Here is an 18,727-nt window from a genome sequence, read left to right on the forward strand (position 1 = left end):
TTGAAACAGCAATTGATTTCTTTTTAAACAACATAATCTCCTTGTTCCCTTCTTATTTTAATAATTATAGTTTTAATAATATTATGGCTTTAATATAAGCTCATTTGTTAAAGTAAATTGTACGAAAACCAACTAGTAAGGCAGAAACTTTCTCAGTCGTCCTGAATTGCTCCACCCATGAGGTTGTTTACCAAAGTCGCCATCTGTGTGTCTCTCCCTCGCTCGCTCGCTATTTCTTAAGAGCGCTCAATAATCTCGCGAGATCTTCAAGGACGCAACTTACACTTACGAGAATGTAGTTTCGCGCGCTGCTTCTAAGCTCCAGCCACTAACTTGATTGACAGCTCTATTACCCAATTAAACTAGAGCAGTAGGAGGAAACCAACCAATAGATACGACGATCTTTTTTTTAGCGGGCGGGATATCAAAGTCTTGAAGAATAAGTCATTGATCAGTTTCCAACAAGGCATAGAGTTGGTCGTACCAACCTGTCTTTGATTTGATTAAGGACAAACTTGCACGTTCGTCCTCAAGATTCAGTTTATTTTTTCTTTGAAGGTCAAAACAGGTAAACGATTTAAATATGCTATTTTAACTTCCAAGTGTTGGCAGTACCTGGCTGCTAGCTTACTACGACTGTGAGTTAGCTCACTTAAAAAGTCATTCCTCCTTGTTCTTTCTTTTAGGCTTTTCGAAAAACTTTATTTAGAATAAACTTTCAGCGTTTTGGTGGCTTTGCTATTTTCTGTACATTTACTTCGCTTTCTTTTCCGGAAATGTGATCGTTAAATAAGCTCTAACAATAAAATAACGTGGTTTGCTGTTGTGCCCTATGAGTTGACGTTGTACTTGAGTGCAAGCTGTTGTCTTGACTCTAACGGCACAACTGTCCAGTTCACAATACATTTTGAACTCCTGTGTCCCCTTTGTTTAAAACACAAGTATCTTCACTGAAGATAATTATTTTTCCGTTATCTTGCTTTGTGAACGGTTGAGAAAGGATAAAAGCAGAAAGAAATACGGTCTGGCTAAATGGTGCACCTTGAATAGTAAAGAATGCGTCGGTTTTAATGCATTAAAAATAGATTCTTGTTCTTTTCGAACCAGAACAGGAACGCCTACGCTGAAAATGGCAAAAGTGAAAGCCAATGAGCGGCGGAGCAGCTTTTCCGGTTAACTCTAGACGAGCCCAACACGAATGCTTCACAAAACTTTAGCGTTCAAGTATCTGATCTGGACGAACACACGGGATCTCAACGAGCTGTATTTTTCTTTAATTGTTGTGAAGCCACATTGTTTGCTAGCGCTCCCTCGCGTCCGGATGTGAGTTGAAAAGAACTGGGAGGGGCCTGGAGCTCATTTTCCCGCACTGTATTCAAATCAGTCTGTTCCCTCCCTTTCTCATACACTGAGGAAAGTACAGCGCACCGACATAAGAGGAGTCAGAACAACAGCACACACAAGGAGATCAGCTTTCCACCTTTTAGCAAAGCAGGATAGTGAAGTGTTGGAGTTAGATCATCATGCACTTTGTTGGTTATCATTTGTTTGAAAGAGAATTCACTGTTTCCAGGTTACACTGTTGTTGGATTATTTACTTTCATTCATTTTTTAGGAGTGATCGATTCATATAATAATTTGTGGTTGCTGATGTGATTCCTATTGGATATTGGAACGATCCGATTCACTCACCTATAACTGGACATCTTTAGCCAAAACTTCAACCATTGTGACTCACCTGGGTACTGTACAGTACAGGTGGAGCTTTTTAGATTCCTTGCAAGATAAGAAAGTATAACTGAAATATGCGTACAAACAAGAATTAATGTCGAATCCATTCACGTTTTAGTTTAATCAAGTGAAGCCCATTGCTGTTTGTCCTCATAAAAATAAAATTTCAAATTCCAAATTATTTTTAAATATCAATTACAAGTGGTGTATTTCATTTTGAAACAATTTTAAAACAGAATAGCTTGATTCAATTAGCATCTTGCCTCAGGCAGATCCATCTGGTTAGATCATATTAATAAAAATTGATTAATCAATTAAGTTGAATAATCGCTAAACCACTATTTATTTTAGTCATCAGCAACATTTTCTACAGTAAATCCCAACTTATAGAGTTAAAATGTTGACTTTACTTTTTGAATTGCGAAATTAATGCGCACAGAAATCATTGTGCTAGAACTGGAATACTAAAAAAAAGCCTTTTTTTGTTGTTAATTTCTCCAATGCACAGTTACTGCTGTAGCCCACAATTAGTGTCATAAAGAAATGATAAAAAGCCAAACTTTTAGTTTTAGTGTATATTAATTTTGACAATGTTGATTTTTCAGTCTGTTGTCGTGTTAATCAGAAAAATGACCAAAAAAATGTATTGACCATTGAACGACTACTCTAAAAAGATCCGGAACGAAGAAAATAAGCGCAATAAAAAGCAAAAACAGGATATATTATTTTATATATTGCCCTATACTAGAGCTGCACCATGTGAGGAAAAGTCGTGACATGCGATATTGGTAAGCAATATTGTGATGTAACTTGCGGTACACGAACAAATAGCAAAGCAACCAAAAACATCTTTTCCATTTCCCAGTTTAAAAAAGTTTGAAAATTATTCTCCAAATGACCATCGTCTACACAGGAGCCGAACTAACATGAGAGAGCTCCATTCGATTGGTCAAATGCATAAATAGATGTTTTGATTTGTTGAATACTTCAAACTGCCTGCCATAAGATTGTTTTAGCGCATTTAAGGTCATCATTTATGGCAGTTTTCGCCGTCTTTGGCGACATGCGAATTGCACAGCGTGATAATGTGATAACGACGAATACGTGATTTATTGTGCAGGCTTACCCTATATTACTTTGCTGTTGCTCTTTCTGGCAATGTTTTGAATGCTTATAAAATAGGTGGGGTTTTTTTTAATAAAAATTTCAAATTGCACCTCTTTAAATATTTCCTTGGTGCAGAACCTGATGACATTCTTTACGGTTTGTCGTAAATGTAACACGCGTGTTATGTGGGTGTTAACAGAGGGCAGCTGCAATGTGGATTCAAGTGCGCACAATGGATGGGAAGGAAACCCACCGGGTGGACTCCTTGTCTAAACTCACCAAAGTGGATGAACTGCGTCTGAAGATCATGGAGCTCTTCAATGTGGAGCCAGAGAGACAGAGGCTTTTCTATCGTGGAAAGCAGGTGATGCAGTGATGTCGAGATTTTACAAACTTCCACGTTTAAGCGAGCTAAAAAACAAAAAAAAACAGAAGTATCGATTTGATCATTTTTTTTTTCTTTTGTGGTCATTTTTATGTTTTCAAAATCAGATGGAAGACGGTCACACCATATTTGACTACAACGTGGGCTTAAATGACATAGTGCAGCTGCTGGTTAGACAGAAGATGCCGTCTGCAGAGGGTGTAAAAACTAAGGACAAGGAAGCTGAGCTGTCAGACTCCGATTCTGGCTGTGGCTCAACCCAGAGCGAGTCTGACAAGAACTCCACCCATGGCGAAGTGGAAGCACAACCTGCTGGAACGTCGGCTCAGACCAGCAGCCCCGAGCTCATCGATCCAGGATTTGGCTTTTACAAAGTATGTTTTCAAGATTGGAAGTTGTTTTTCCATCTAATTGTCATGCATAGATATTGCTCACATCCTATCGGACATTTATTTTATCTTTTAGGAAAATTGTGGCTTTTGTTTTGGAATTTGGTCATTGGTTTAGTTACTAATGTGGTGCATTTTATTGCAAAAAAAACATGTATTAGATTTCGGTCCATGCTTTGAATTTTGTGCTCTAATTTTTCGGCTTCTATGAAAATATTGTGTAAAAAAAAAAAAGCTTAATTGTATCCTTTGTTTTATGGTAACATCTTTACTGAAGTTTTGGCTCAGTGAGAGTTTGTCTGGCTATCTATTACAATCTGGCACGTTGACTGTTATGGAATGTAACAAAAATTTAACGACTCTTTTTCTTTTTGCTTCTTCAGATTAACGAACTAGTGGATGCAAAAGACCTGAACATGGGCGCGTGGTTTGAGGCCCAGATCGTAAATGTCACAAAGACGGGGAAGACGTCTGAAGGCGCAGCTGCAGACCCAAAGCCAGCTGAGGAGGACATCCTTTACCATGTCAAATATGAAGAGTAGGAAGCTGTTTTCTCTCAAATTAAATGAAATCGAACCTTTTTTCACTGTTTGCTCACTGACTTTAATTAAAAGGTTTTTATGGAAAAAATACAGAATTATGTTAAGTGGGAGTCATTGAATCAAAATCCCATTTTGTAAAAAGAAAATGCTCAGAAAAATCTCTATGGAACTATGTCTGTACCAACATTTTCTGGGGGAAAATGAATCTTGTGTGCAGATTTGAAACTATTCAAAGGGGTGATTTCTGATTGGACAAAAAAGATGTACTCTATTTTTTCCAGTGTTTTTTCTCTTTTTGTCACCGTTGCGTTCTGTGAAAAGTGCTCCTGAGAAAACATTGATTGGAGTTGTTGGCCTGTCCAGACATTCCAACTTTATCAAGTAGATAAAATCTGTTTTTTGTAACAGTGCTCAGATTTGAAGTGGCTTTAGTCGTAATGCCACGTCTTTAAAATTACCGTCATTACTGTGAAAGTTTATTTTCAGAATTTGGAAAAAATGAAGACCTAAAATCCCCGTTCATTTAGCTTTCAATTTTGGATCAGCTTATATACTTTGTACTCTAACGTTGGGCTTCTTGTTTATTTCTTTACACCAACGACTATGATTGGATTTTCTATTGCACCCGTTTATATTTTTCATTCCATATATGACCATGTAATGTGAAAAGACAATACGTTGTCTCCTTTTACCATCTCAGCTATCCAGAGAACGGCGTGATTCAGCTGCTGGCCAAGGACGTCCGCCCACGTGCCCGAACGGTGTACCAGTGGCACCAGATAGAGCCGGGGATGGTCGTTATGGTCAATTACAACCCAGATGATCCCAAGGAACGTGGATACTGGTATGATGCGGAGATCCAGAGGAAGCGGGAGACTCGAACCATACGGGAAGTTTACGCCAAGATCATCCTTGGGTGAGGATGCTGATTTATTAATGAGACCGAAAAAATACGTTTTTATTTTCCTGAAGTTTCATGCTCTCCATCTGATGACGCTAACAAAAAGTCCCTGCTCCTTGATTTCTTGGTTTGCTGGGTTTGTAATGTTGTTAGTGGTTGGTTATCGGCGTATTTCTAGATGTGTTATCCGTCTGTATCAGAATTTCAGGTCTCGTTTCCTTGTTCCTTGCAGTGATGCTGGTGACTCTCTCAATGATTGCCAAATCAAGTTCCTGACGGAGATCTACAAAATTGAGGAACCTGGTTGTCTTAGCGACACCCCGGCTGGATCTGAGAGCCCATTAAAAAGTAGGTTGCAGAGAAAACTTTATATTTAAAACTGTGTGGGAGCTACTTTTGACTAGGAAGTTTTATCCCAGCGCTCTGTGAGAAAATACAGTACATATTGAAACGGTTGTATTTGTTAGGATCTAACGGACCCGAGTGCAAGCACTGCAAGGATGACCTCAGCAAAAACTGTCGCTGGTGTAACTGCCACATCTGCGGCATCAAGCAGGATCCTGACAAACAGTTGCTGTGTGACGAATGTGACATGGCTTATCACATCTACTGTCTGGATCCTCCACTGACTTCCATCCCTGAAGACGAGGACTGGTCAGTATATTCTCAATATGCAACGAGATCAGATTAGCCGTCATTTGAATGTTAGATGAGAACATCACATATCAATCAGTGGTAAAAATTTAAGACTTAATTCAAATGTGTCAAACAGGAAAACTTCCTTGACTGTCAACAGTGTTTGATAACAGGTTTTTCACACTGCATGTGTTATTTCAGGTATTGTCCAGGTTGTCGTAATGATGCCAGTGAAGTTGTTCTGGCCGGAGAGAAGCTGAAGGAGAGCAAGAAGAAAGCCAAGATGGCCTCAGCTAGTTCATCTAGCCAAAGAGACTGGGGAAAGGTGAAAGTTTTTCTTCTTTTTAGAAAAAACACAGTTTATCCATATAAGCAGACTTCATAAAGACCGACTCCGATAAAGATTGTGGTTTTAGTGTTTTGAACATATTCCAGATGCCAGATGACTCTAACCTTAATCCAACCCAAAGGTATTGAGAATTGTATAAAATAAATTCTAATAAATAATTAATAAATAAAACTGGAAGAACTGTGACTGTTGAGGTCGCCAGTTAAGACACAAACAAAGTTGCCCCCCGCCCCCCCAGAAATATGGTGGGACTGTTTTGGATGTTAAATCTGCAGTCAGTTCCTCTTGTTTCAGTTAGTTAAGATGTGTTCATTCTGTTTTAATTCTCATAGTTCCATTGCACGCTCAGATTTTTTTGTGTAAAGCGTACCTGTTGCTAACCTTCCTGGTATTTTTATAATTTTTTTTTTAGGGAATGGCATGTGTGGGTCGGACAAAGCAGTGCACCATTGTACCATCCAATCACTACGGTCCGATCCCAGGAGTTCCTGTTGGCTCCCTCTGGAAATTCAGAGTGCAGGTCGGACTCATTCTGTTGCATAAAACAAATATTTTGAATTAACCTCAAAATGACTTTTTGTTGAGTTAAAAAGAATTCATGCACAAAAGTAATAATCATTAAACCTGCGGTCCCACAGGTCAGTGAGGCGGGTGTTCACAGGCCTCATGTGGCTGGAATTCATGGAAGGAGCAATGATGGCGCCTATTCTTTGGTTCTGGCAGGAGGCTATGAAGATGATGTGGTATGCAGCTTTCTGTGGTTGACCTGTTACAATAACATCACACACTGGTGTTGTGAATCGACATTTTGTACTGTAATGCATGCATGTAAAAAATGTTTTTCACTGTAGGACGATGGAAATGAATTCACTTACACTGGCTCTGGAGGGCGCGACCTTTCTGGAAACAAGAGAACAGCTGAACAGTCGTGTGATCAAACACTCACCCACATGAACCGGTAAGGAGGAAAATACCATTAGTTTGTGAAATTACAAATTATTTTGATGAATAAATTAAAATGTGTTTGTTTGCTTTGGGCTGTATCAGAGCTCTGGCCCTGAACTGTAACGTCCCCGTTAATGACAAACGGGGGGCCGAGTCCAAGAACTGGAAAGAAGGCAAGCCGGTCCGAGTTGTACGGAGCTGCAAAGGACGCAAGCACAGCAAATACTGCCCTGAGGAGGGAAACCGTTATGATGGCATCTACAAGGTATGGCAGGCAGATGAAGCGGCTGCATGCGTTGCTTTTCTGTGCTTCTATTGAAAAAGAGGGAGATTTGAAAGTCGGTTTCTCAGTAGTTTTGTCACTTCTGCTTAGGTGGTCAAGTACTGGCCAGACAAGGGCAAGTCTGGCTTTTTGGTGTGGCGGTACCTGCTGAAGCGCGATGATGATGAGCCCGCCCCTTGGACCAGAGACGGCAAGGAGCGCATCAAGAAGCTTGGTCTGGTCATGCAGGTCAGACCATTCAAATGCCTTTAGCATTTTTAGTGTGCAGAGTTTTGCTTTTATGGTTAAACTGTGAACTTTTAAATTGGTTGGCTCACATTTTAAAGGGTTTGTGGATTTTTGTGTTACAGTATCCTGCTGGTTATCAGAAGGAAAAGGAGAACAAGAACGAAGTAGAGGAGGAACCAACCCCCACCAAGACGAAGAGAAAGAGAAAATCTCAGGGCAGCGGTATGTCCATGTAGAAAATGTTTTCCTCTGTATTCAACCTGCATGCATGCATCCATGCAGGTTGTGCTTTCAAAAACATGTTCTGTCAGAGAACGGATCCCATTTAGGAAGTGATTATAATCTCCAGGTGCAGGCGGCAGATAACAGTTTGTGGTCTGACTATGTTCCCCACGACAAAAAATATACATTTGCTTTGTTTGCTTCAGAATCTGCAAAATCCTCACCAGCAAAGTCACCTAAAAAGATCAAGGTGGAAGTCTACAAGCTTTCCCAAGAGCAAAAAAGTCTCATCAAGAACGACAAGCAAAACAAGAAGTTGTGGGACGAAGCCATGGAGTCACTTTCCCTTGGACCGGTGAGGACGTCTGTTTATTTGGAGCTGAAAGCAGAAAGGCTTTAAAAACGACTTCAACTCAACAATAAATGAAAATCACTAATCCATTTGACTAAACATTTCCGAAAGTTTCATCCCAGTCCAACCTTGCATTAACCCATAAGAACCCATTTTTTCCCTACAAACCAAGGGACCACAGAAGCTATTTTTGGTATTTTTCTGTTACGCTGATGTTTCCATGGGTTCTTATGGGTTAAGCCAATTTTAGACAAAAACTGTTTATATTTCTCAATTTTTTCCATTAATTAACAAAGAGGCAGACCACCATTGAATTTATTTTTAGATTTATTTGAAGATCTAAGTTTCTAGTCAGACATGCCAGCTGCATGAAACGGTTATTTTGGTGATAAAAATCTTGTTCCCTCAACTTCCCTTTTTAAGGCTACAGGAGTTGCAACATTTCTTAGTGGTCCATTTATAATAAATTTAGTTTAAAAAATATGTCACTTAAAAGAATCCCCTGCTTTTATGGTCTTTTTAACTGAATGGAATGGGTAGATTTTAAAAAAAATATCTAAAGATGTAAACTATGCATGTGTCTATGTTCACCTCCTGACTACCAGCAATACACATTTATCTTCTGTAGAGATCATTTCTAAACCTGAATATCTTCCAACCACTGCATATTACCTCCTTACCTCCTTTTGGTGTCCCTTTTTTCAGTCTTGTATCTTAATTTTTTTTCAGTTTTGTTTTTATGAAAAACATAAAGACTTGTTAATATTGGCGAGATTTTAATGTCTTCACTTGTTTTCTCTCTGCCAGAAATTCTTGAGCAAAGTTGAAGAAGTTTTTCTCTGCATTTGCTGCCAGGAAGTGGTTTTCCAGCCAATCACCACAGAGTGCCAACACAATGTTTGTAAGGTAAGGAACTTAGTTTTCTAATTTGTTGATGAAGTTTTTTTATTTTTTTAGCCTATTAGTCACAACTGTGTGTTAGTAAGACTTGCTTTCTCATAAATGCATTGCAGTAAACTCACATAAAACAAACAAACATGTTATCACCGTGTTCTGTTTTGCTAGGAGACATTTGTATTTTCACAGTAGTCCAAAATACATTATCAGATTCAATCAACAAGTTTGAAGATTATTTCAGTTTTGTAGATTATGACTAATTGTGTTAAAGTGCTGCAATTACAAAAGTACAAAGTATTTCTGTTAGTATCATTTATTATTTGATTTTATAAATGCTTGTAGGACAAAATACTGCCTTGCAGACAAAAAAAATGGTCTAATTGTAAATAGAACGAAGCCTGTGGATGTGAGCTAAAACCTTTCTGAACCATCCCAACTCTAAACTGAACATAAAATAAATTCAGCCATAATGTTCTAAAAAACCATCTGATGTCTCTTTCAGACAACATCCTGTAGGCTGGATTTTACTTCAAAGATGCAAAATTGATCCAAAAAATGTATACAGTGATCCCTCCCTACAACGCGGTTTACTTTTCACGGTTTCGCTACTTCACGGATTTGCATCGTGTATTGTGTTCTGCATTCTGATTGGCTAAAAAGTCACTCTGCTTCTTCTCCACCTGTGCGTCAATAATGTTGCAGTTTAATAAGTACACGTACGTAAAACAGCTTGCCAAATTAACAGCACGTACGTGCACATAGAAAAAAGAGCGACAACAACTGTCTATCACTATGCTCTTCTCCCGAACAAATACAGCTGCACCGCGGGCTTCAGAAGAAGAAAACACTGCAGAGTGGAGTCAGGATGCAGCGGCTCAGTCTGAAGAGCAGTGAAATACACCTGAGTCACTATTTGTCCGACTGTACTTTGTATTTTTTTCATAATTGTTTTTTAAATTTTCTCCAGTTTAATCGAATTACTCTGGTCGCGGTGGGCGGGGCTAATCTCCGCGATTTGAAGCCTTCTGACTGTTCACATTGATGATTAAAATTATTATTTGACAGTACAGTACAGAAGTTATTTGTTGAAAAAAAAAACGTTTTTAAAGTACTTTGATTTGTGAAACAAATGCTTGAGCCTGTAAAATGGTTTGTTCTTTCTTTTCAATGTATAATAGAGTATTTAATTGTATAATAATTGAAAAAAAAAATACAGGTTTCTACTTCACGGATTTTGCCTATCACGGGGTCTTTTTGGAACGTAACCCCCGCGAAAAACAAGGGATTACTGTACTTCTTTATTTTTTTTTACAAGAACAATATTCCTATTGGTTTTTTAATGAAAAATAATGTTTAGTGCTTAATATGGGGATTTTGTTTATCAGTTTAGGGAGAGTGCTGCACCACGTAACAAATAGTCCACTTTTTGTGAAAAAGCGATCCAAACCGAAAAAATAACAAGAATAAAGTACTAAAAACTGATTGAATATTTATTTCTTTTGTAAACGACCATTGTATAAGCAGGTAGATGGCCAAAGAAGGGTGCATTATCAGACATTAATGTTTGTTAGCGGAGGATGGTTCCTTACACGAACAAAGTTTTGACAAGAAACCTAATTGACCAATAATTGACTCAATAGTCCTTGAAGAATTTGTCAAACTACAGGAATTATTACATCACATTGTTTAAGCTTTTGTGTCGTTTTTTTGCCACTTTAGGAATGTCTTCAAAGATCCTTCAAGGCAGAGGTTTATACCTGCCCGGCCTGCAGACATGATCTGGGCAAAAACTACTCCATGACTGTCAACAAATGTCTGCAAGACGTTCTAAGTCAGTTTTTCCCAGGATACAACAACGGGCGATGATTGTTGATTCTTCATTCTCGGCCCTTAAAGAAACGTGATGACAAGCGCATGGACCATCTTCAATAGAAGCAATAAAGAATCACTTTTTCTTAATATATTTTCTATGATTATAAAACTACAATGTTTGTGAACGTAAATGATGCCAGTTTTGCCATGTCTTACTTTCACTGATAAATTAAAATTCCAGTTGGGTCTGTGCCATAGTCTCTTTAGGCCATTTTTGTTTTGTCCTATTTACTAAAATTCTCTCCTTTTTAGCACATTTATTTGAACTATAACCCCCTCCCCCCACTGCGCTTTATAAAGATGCAGTTTTGTATCAAGTTCTGGTTTCAAGTTCTGTCCATTTTCCGTTTGACCAAAATGCATTTTATAAGCGTCATGGGTCTAGACAGGATTCCCGGTCCAAAGTTGCACTATTGTAAGTTTTCCATTAAATCAGAGTTGCACCAAACCTGCGATTGCAGACGAAACGGACCAGCTCTCGCTTTTGCTGGATTGACAGATCTGAGAGGCAGTGTCTTATTTGGTAGCAGTGTCATCAGTTTTTGTGTCATTTGACTTTTCCATTCTTGCATTTGGGGGTTCTAAATGATCCATTAATTTTGAATTCTTGATGAATTTCAAACAAAACCAACTAAATGGTATTGGAAAAAGTTAGCTTTGTGGTCCAAAGAAAATGCTTTACAATGTAAACAGACCTCACCTAATTGTAATTTTTCTGTCTTTTAACAAAAGATTTGATCTACTTTGAAAGAAATTGTTTTGTTTTTGCATTTTTTTCCTTAAAATTTCATTTTCCTGTGCATTTCTAAATACTTTAGCTTCTAACTGCATTTGTCCTTGAAACATTTGTCTTGGTTTGCTTGATTATGACATAAAAAAACAAGACGTTTCACCACAATGTTCCTAAAATGTTGTTTCTGCTGAGTTTATATATTGCCTATTGCCAGTACATTTGCTTTTTGTTGAACTTCACCAGCAGTGTTTGTCCCTGTGTAAGCAATTTTTGTATAGTGATGCCAACAACTGTTAGCATAGACTGGAAAATTTATATTTACTAAACATTTTCTTTTTTTAAAATTTTTAGGCTTTTTAGATTCATAGGTGGAGAACTCCTTGCTTGTTTGGTGAAGCTTTTTATCAATTTTTCAGTGTTATTCAATAAAAAATAAAAAGTTGACTAAATATCTGCTCATCTTGTGGTGTTAGCTGTTTTCTGCCGTTTTGACCTACATTTTTCCTCAGCTCGGTGCAGAACAAAACTATGGACCTAATTTAGACTTTAAAAAAAAAACCTTTCAGTTTGTTAAATAAAACTTGCAAAATGATTGTGCGTAACGAGGGATACTAATTTTATCTTTACAAAGTAATAAAATTCCCAAACCCCACACTTGTGTACATGCGTGACGTGCTGTTTTAGAGCCCGGCCAGTCATTGGTTGATAAGCATCCTTAAATATTTTCCCTTGGTTTCTAGGATTTTCATTGGAGGATTTTCATGTCTATAACCCAGAGCCAATCAGATTGCTGGATTTCCTTCTTGGGGAAACCTGCAAGTCAACCAATTGCAAGGCCCCATTTTCAAGTGGGCGTAAAACCTCGTAGCAGAAGGAAGCTAACGCAAGAAGAAAATCGTTTAGAAGCTAAACAGAACGAAACCAACCTGAAAAGTAAACAAGGACACCATAAATCTGCAGGAGGTAATAGTTTTGTAGATTATAATTTTGTGTCAGCGCAATAGTGACCGAACGTTTTTGTATAGTCTTTGGTTTTTTAACCACCGCTGCGGTGTTGTGTTATTTAAATGCAAATAAAGTAGCAGTTAGCACAATGCTAGCAAATAAAATACGGTGAACATATTTTATTGTTTTGTGCCAGAAATGGAATGGATCGATTTTCATAGGTTTATAAAATACATGTCGTATTGGTTATGGAAGTCATTTGAGCATTTTTAGGCTGTGATACTACAGGCGTTTTGCTACATTTAATCATGAGTAAAATGGTAGCAGCTAGCTACTGTCTATGTCAGCTGTGCAAAGCTAACGTCCCCTTCTAGGGTAGTAATTCACACCGACTGTCGTTGGGGTGTTCCAAGTACACGAAGGCAAACGTACCAGACGAAGTCCTTAAAGTGTAGTTGTTTACCATCTTTATATCGAGTTCTTTTGTACACGTTTCTTGTAACACTGAAATGAGTAAAGGCCCAGAGTTAAAGGGTGCACGCGCAGGCTCCCTTTTTTTGTAATGTTTTTATAGACAGCTGGAGGGTCATGTGGCCCTCCCTTTCGATGATAAAGCCTAAAGAGCTAAAAACGTGAGACTCGGAGTAACTCGTCTCAAAATGGCTGTAATGTGTGTTTTAGCAGCTAGTTATTATCATTAAAGCCTTTCATTTGAATACTTTGCAACCTGGCTGTCCATTGAAGCCAAATGGTGATACCTGCTCTGAAGGTGTATTAATTCAACCACATTCTTCACTCGAGTTTTGACGTTGTCATTTTAGATTTCCTCACTTAGCTGTAATCTTTGGCTTTTTAGTCATGCATAGAACACATTTACAATGCTTCATAACGCTTTCAAGGTTTGTATTATAGGGTTTTTAGTTCTCTGTTCAAGAAAATAAGATTTTTCAGCAAATTGTGAGCATTTGTTCTTGTTGAAAGTGTAGAACATATGAATAATCCTTCTGTGGGATAAGGAAGCTGTCAATAAGAAACGTCTTTATAAAAACAAAGTGGTACACAAATGAATAAATTGTGCACAACTTTGCAAAAATATGAACACAACATTTAGTTTTACTTTTGAAATTGTCTGTTTTGAATACGACTCTTGCAAGGCTTGAATACAAAATTTCTTCTACTAACAAACTGTCATCATAGGGTCACAGGCATATACAATCTGAGTTCTGAAAAATCAATTCTACTGAGTGTGCATGTGCTTTTAGCCTCATTTACTACGATAGAATTGAACTTTTTAGAATGTTATTAATCCCCTGGCAGGAAAATTTTCTTGATTCCATAGCTCTGCTAATACATAAATCAAAGTTATTAACATGGGATGTGTCCAAATTCGAGGGCTGTGTTCTTCCTGGGCTGCATTTGTAGGGTGCTTGAGTCACAGCGCAGCGACAATTGCTGTCCAAATTCAACGACTCCTTCAAATGCGGCCAACGAATACAGCCTTCTTTTTCCCAATTTCAAGGATTGGTCTGGTGTAGCTTTCTATGCTCTCCAAATCCCAAGATGCATTGCGGTCCAACCCAGAGATTTTCTGACAACAATAACGGACTGTGAAGTGGGACCCGGATTTGAAGATAATTACACCTTTTATTTACTTTTTATTATTACACCCCCAAGATTTAAAGTTGGATCAAATAAGCCAGGAATATTTTAAACTCCATGCCAGGTTCACTTCACGTCTCTTTTCGGGACTCATGGTTGCTAGGAGACAGGAAATACGCAAATGTTACGGCTGGAATTATCTAAAGACTGTCCTCGTCCAAATTCACAGCAGTTAACATTTGGCCTACCCGCTCGACAAAGAACCCGGCCGCGCCCATTGAAGGATGCAACCCTAGAATTCGGACACACCCAACGATGTCCTGTCGCATTTTTTTGTTGTCTGGCAACAACAGCTGATCGTATAAACAATGCACCGGATCTGTAAGTGGTGGGGAGAAAGAGCAGCAGATATCCCTCGTTCATCATAAAAAATATGATAGTAAGAGAATGATCAAACAAAGTAACAAAAAACCCCAAGCAGGCAGCAGAGGGATCCCCTCTTAACCTGCGGTGGGATCCCTGTTATGCTGGCCAGTTTATTCCCGGTACAGGTGGGCGCGCTCACTCATTCGCTCCAGCCCCTGGACATGTCCAGATGTACCCTGCCGTAGCCCAATAGTAGCCAGGACAGGCTCCAGCAGCACTCTGACACCTGAAAGGGATTTAGAGGGTTAAAAAAAACGGAAAAGAAAAAAAACAAAAAAACAGAAAGCTAACCCGGAGCTAAAGTAGGTTAACTGGCAGCAGACCATAGCGATGGTTAAAAAGAAAGAAAAAGCAGAAAAAGAAAGTTGGGTATTCTGATCCCCCCTTTTTTTATTTATTTTTTTACTGCCGCAACAATCAGCTGCCAGTTAGCCTACTTTAGCTCCGACTTAGCTTAGCTGTTTTTGTTTTGTTAGCCTCTTATCAGCCAATTTGACAGGCTCCTTGTTTATTTTATGAGTAATTGATAATGGGAAAACATGTTATCTGATATAGTGTGGGGAGGGGCATTGTAACTTTATTATAAGGAGTTATCACATAGAAAATCAGTGTTTTAACCCAAACAATGACATAATTCTCCTGCACAGCACTATTTTAGGCTCCTTTAACCCGTGGAAGCACGGTGGAAGAATCCAAATCTTTTCACCAAATTTAAAGGTTATTTCTGGCCATTTAAAGATGAGCTCACTGTCCATTTCAGTTGATTTTTTTAAAAGTGGGGGTTTAAATTAAATACCACTTGTGGTTTTACTTATGTTTTACCACCAAGTCACTTAGGTATTCTTTTTCCATTAATTGACATTAATTTATTCGTTGTCGTTTGTGCGTATAATAGCAGAATTTGTGAGATAAGCAATATGGATAAGATAGTGGTAGTAGTCTTACAAGAGGCGATATCAGATGTTTTTCGTGTTTAGAGAGAATTTGTGTGAAACGGGCATTGCTAAGCAGACCTTTTAGTAGAAATAGTGTGTCAGCTTTGCGGTGTGGACAAGAGAGGTGTTCCTCAGAGCAGAAGGGCTGGACACATTCCTGTGCCCATTGTGACAGATGCTGACAAGAACTCCAACAAAGTCAGACTGAAATCAGGAAGTACACAAAACAGCTGGAAGTGTCACGCCTGTAATTTGGCCGCAGCAGGACAAAAATTGCTTTTTGGAATGGCACAAATCATTTGTGTGGAATCCCATTGTGAATATAAATGGTAGTTTTTAAAAATGGCTGAAACAGTGCTTCTATTTAATGTAAAAAGTGGTGTTTAGCTATGTTGTTGGCCAATATTTGAATATTCTTGTGATGTCGACATGTGTGTTCAACTGAAACTGAACCGTCTGCTGATTTGCTGATTTGAATATAAAAGGTTGCATTTACATTATTGGAATACTTTCTAAATTTTTTTTTTTTTTTTTTTGAACTCACACATTTGGATCTTAAGTTATTAAAAGGTTTTTTAAACATGATAAAAAATGCCAAATAAAATGTAACATTACAAAGATAAGGTTGTGCTGAAAGAATTGATACATAGTAAGGTAAAAATAAATAGACATGCTCAAAAGTAAATAGACGGCCAAGGCTAGTCTGGGCTCCTAAAAAGGAATTTCAAAGTTTCATTTCGTGTAACTTGCAGCCTCCGCATGCTTGACTAGCCAGTTCACAAATAAACCCTAAAAAGGAATGCAAAAGTTTAATGAATAAAGATTTTCAAGTAGCTTTGTGGCTAAAAAAATTTTTCCTGTGAAATTCCTTTCAAAGCCTAGATTCAAAGATAACATGAAGGAATCTAAATGAACCACACCAATGGATTACAAAATCTCAAAGCATTTTTTATACCTGTTAATAGCATTTTTTCTGGTTTGTATAATACAATTAATAGATTTTCTATCGCAGCAGGTATGTTACATGGACAGTTTTCCAATTTTTTATTTGAAGTACCATTACTGTTTCCAGAGAGGCTGGTTGTCACCTACAAATCATAAACCTGTTATAAAGGTACTAAAGTTACGAGTAAGGGTGTAACAATCGGTTTAAAAACTCAGTTCATATCAGAATTTGTGGTTTGTTTATACCATTCATGATTGATTTTTGTTCATTTTGAACGAGCTGATTCTCTGACCTAAAATCCATCCTGGAAATCTTTAGCCAAAACTTCAACCAGTGTGACTGAGAAATAAATACCAGGTTGCAGGCGACGTTTTCCAGTTTCCTTGTATTTCTCAATGATCGAGTGTAAATTAAATATGTGTACAAACAAACAAGTAAGCAAGAATTAATGGCAAATCCATTCACATTTTAGTTTGATAAAGTCCAGCCCACTGTTGTTTTTCCAAATCAAAATAAAGCAAATGGAAGTTTATTAGAACATTCTGCCACACTGTATGGTCACGTCTTTGCAAAATCCAAAGTGTTTCCACATATTGGATTGTAATAATGGTTTGATCATCTTTGCTGCCATCACGTGTTGTCTGCTGTGATGCACTTGCTCGTTTTTAAATTATACTAAAATAAACCTACCTTGTCTCAATTGAAATGGTATTTTGATCAATTATTGAATCATTTAATTTTGAAACAGCTTCGTTAATGGTATAGTTTGATTAGAATGAGGGTCTAAGGGCAGAGATGCTCAGTTGAGTTTAGTCAGTTTAGTTTAGATTAGTTTAGCAATCAGCTATTTAATTCTATGACTTTATGTTCATTATGACTCAAGTTTATGACACAATTACCGGTATGAAGCCCATTGAGATGACTATTGTTGTAAATATTGGGCTATATAAATAAAATTGAACTGAATTGAATTAGATTAACAATTTTCCTCAGACAGATTGATCTAGTTGGATGATTTTTTTGGATTGATCTAGATGGGAATACAAAATCGACTCACTGATTATTGTTACTGTTAGGAGTGTATCTAGGCAGGTCATAGTTTTGATGTCCTGCAGATGTGTGATCTATGCAATATAGCTTTTGCAGACGTCCTCTACAAGGATTTAGCTGCTTCTAGATTAAGCTGTTGGTGTTGGGATCTGAGGAACTCAGTCAATTGAGGCATAAATAAATAATTTGCCAACTGAAAACTTTCGAGATCCATCTTTCTATGTCAACACAGGATTGTGTTCTTCAGGGCAACTCTACATTAACAGGTTTACCTAGAAGAGTAGCTTCTTCTGTTCTTGGCTGAGCTGTAAAACCTCTTTTAGATCCATTTTCCAGTTGCCTTGAAGAGCAGAATTCCATTTTGTGACCTGGATAACTGGAAATCCTCAGCCGTACTGTCCATGTGAAAGTATACAATTTAAACTTGATTGCAACAAACTGAAATAAATGTAAATTCTAAAGACATGCAGCTAGAATGATCCTATCTCACAAATGTCACTGATAGATTACAGGTTAGGTGGTTAAGTGGAAGGTAAAGGTTGACCATGTAGACCTGCATTCTTCTCCTGAAGATCTAGCCTTTTTATTATTGTCATTTACTTTCACTAAAACACAGTTCCATTCTACATCAGCTTCACTGACAAGTCTGGCAAGGTAGTAGCTTTGTAATCTACATTCCTGGTTTTTCGGGAACACCAAGATGTGCTGGAAGGACACTTTAACATTTGCTACAAGTGTCCTCAGAAACTATTTAACAAAGTTTACTAAGTGGCTACACACATTGCAAGTACAGACATGGACCTGGTGTCACCATTCTGAATATATTTAGGAAAAAACTTCATGACATTCTGTCAATCACATTTTTTCAGAGTAGTGATTGTATTCATTAGGAAGAAATGTAAAAAATCTATTTGATAGCTGTGCTGCTGCAACTCTGACTGCTTAGACGGTTTCAGTTTGCTGCTTCAACAGTGGAAGTTGTTTTACCAGTGGTTAGCGGAGTGTGACTTACCCAATCTGTTTCTTCTTGCACTACAGCTTCTAAGGGATCCCAACAAAAAAGCAATGTATCCTTGCAAAACGCTTGGGTGTTGTTGTTTAATATTTTTTGTACATGGACTGCAATGGCTCCTTGCTCTAGTCTTTTGGTCATTTAAGCCCATGTATGGAGCAAGTTTATTGCAGAAACCGATAATTTACCTCCCAGTAGTTCAAACCAAAGTAGATTTGATTATTAGTGTCTGCCATCTTTCT

The 18,727-nt window shown here is 37.9% G+C and overlaps 2 protein-coding genes across 2 annotated transcripts in view; both read left to right on the top strand.

Moving 5' to 3' along the window:
• Positions 1–286: 286 nt before the first annotated feature.
• Positions 287–12,021, top strand: uhrf1 (ubiquitin like with PHD and ring finger domains 1). The gene is made up of 17 exons (XM_011473953.3): positions 287–568; positions 3,038–3,202; positions 3,331–3,597; positions 3,996–4,150; positions 4,855–5,070; positions 5,288–5,403; positions 5,523–5,709; positions 5,893–6,016; positions 6,453–6,560; positions 6,679–6,783; positions 6,892–6,998; positions 7,088–7,250; positions 7,359–7,496; positions 7,619–7,718; positions 7,925–8,073; positions 8,878–8,976; positions 10,687–12,021. The coding sequence occupies exons 2-17, from the start codon at positions 3,050–3,052 to the stop codon at positions 10,831–10,833; spliced, it is 2,334 nt and encodes a 777-aa protein (XP_011472255.2). The 5' UTR covers positions 287–568; positions 3,038–3,049; the 3' UTR covers positions 10,834–12,021.
• Positions 12,022–12,407: 386 nt separating this feature from the next.
• The window catches only part of LOC101173928 (lysine-specific demethylase 4B), a 38,857-nt gene continuing 32,537 nt past the window's right edge, over positions 12,408–18,727 (top strand). Inside the window, exon 1 of the mRNA XM_011473954.3 lies at positions 12,408–12,535. The gene's annotated coding sequence lies outside the window, so the exon portion shown is untranslated. The remainder of the gene's footprint in view (positions 12,536–18,727) is intronic.

The sequence above is a fragment of the Oryzias latipes genome, chromosome 4 (assembly GCF_002234675.1).
Source record: "Oryzias latipes chromosome 4, ASM223467v1".
Taxonomy (NCBI): domain Eukaryota; kingdom Metazoa; phylum Chordata; class Actinopteri; order Beloniformes; family Adrianichthyidae; genus Oryzias; species Oryzias latipes.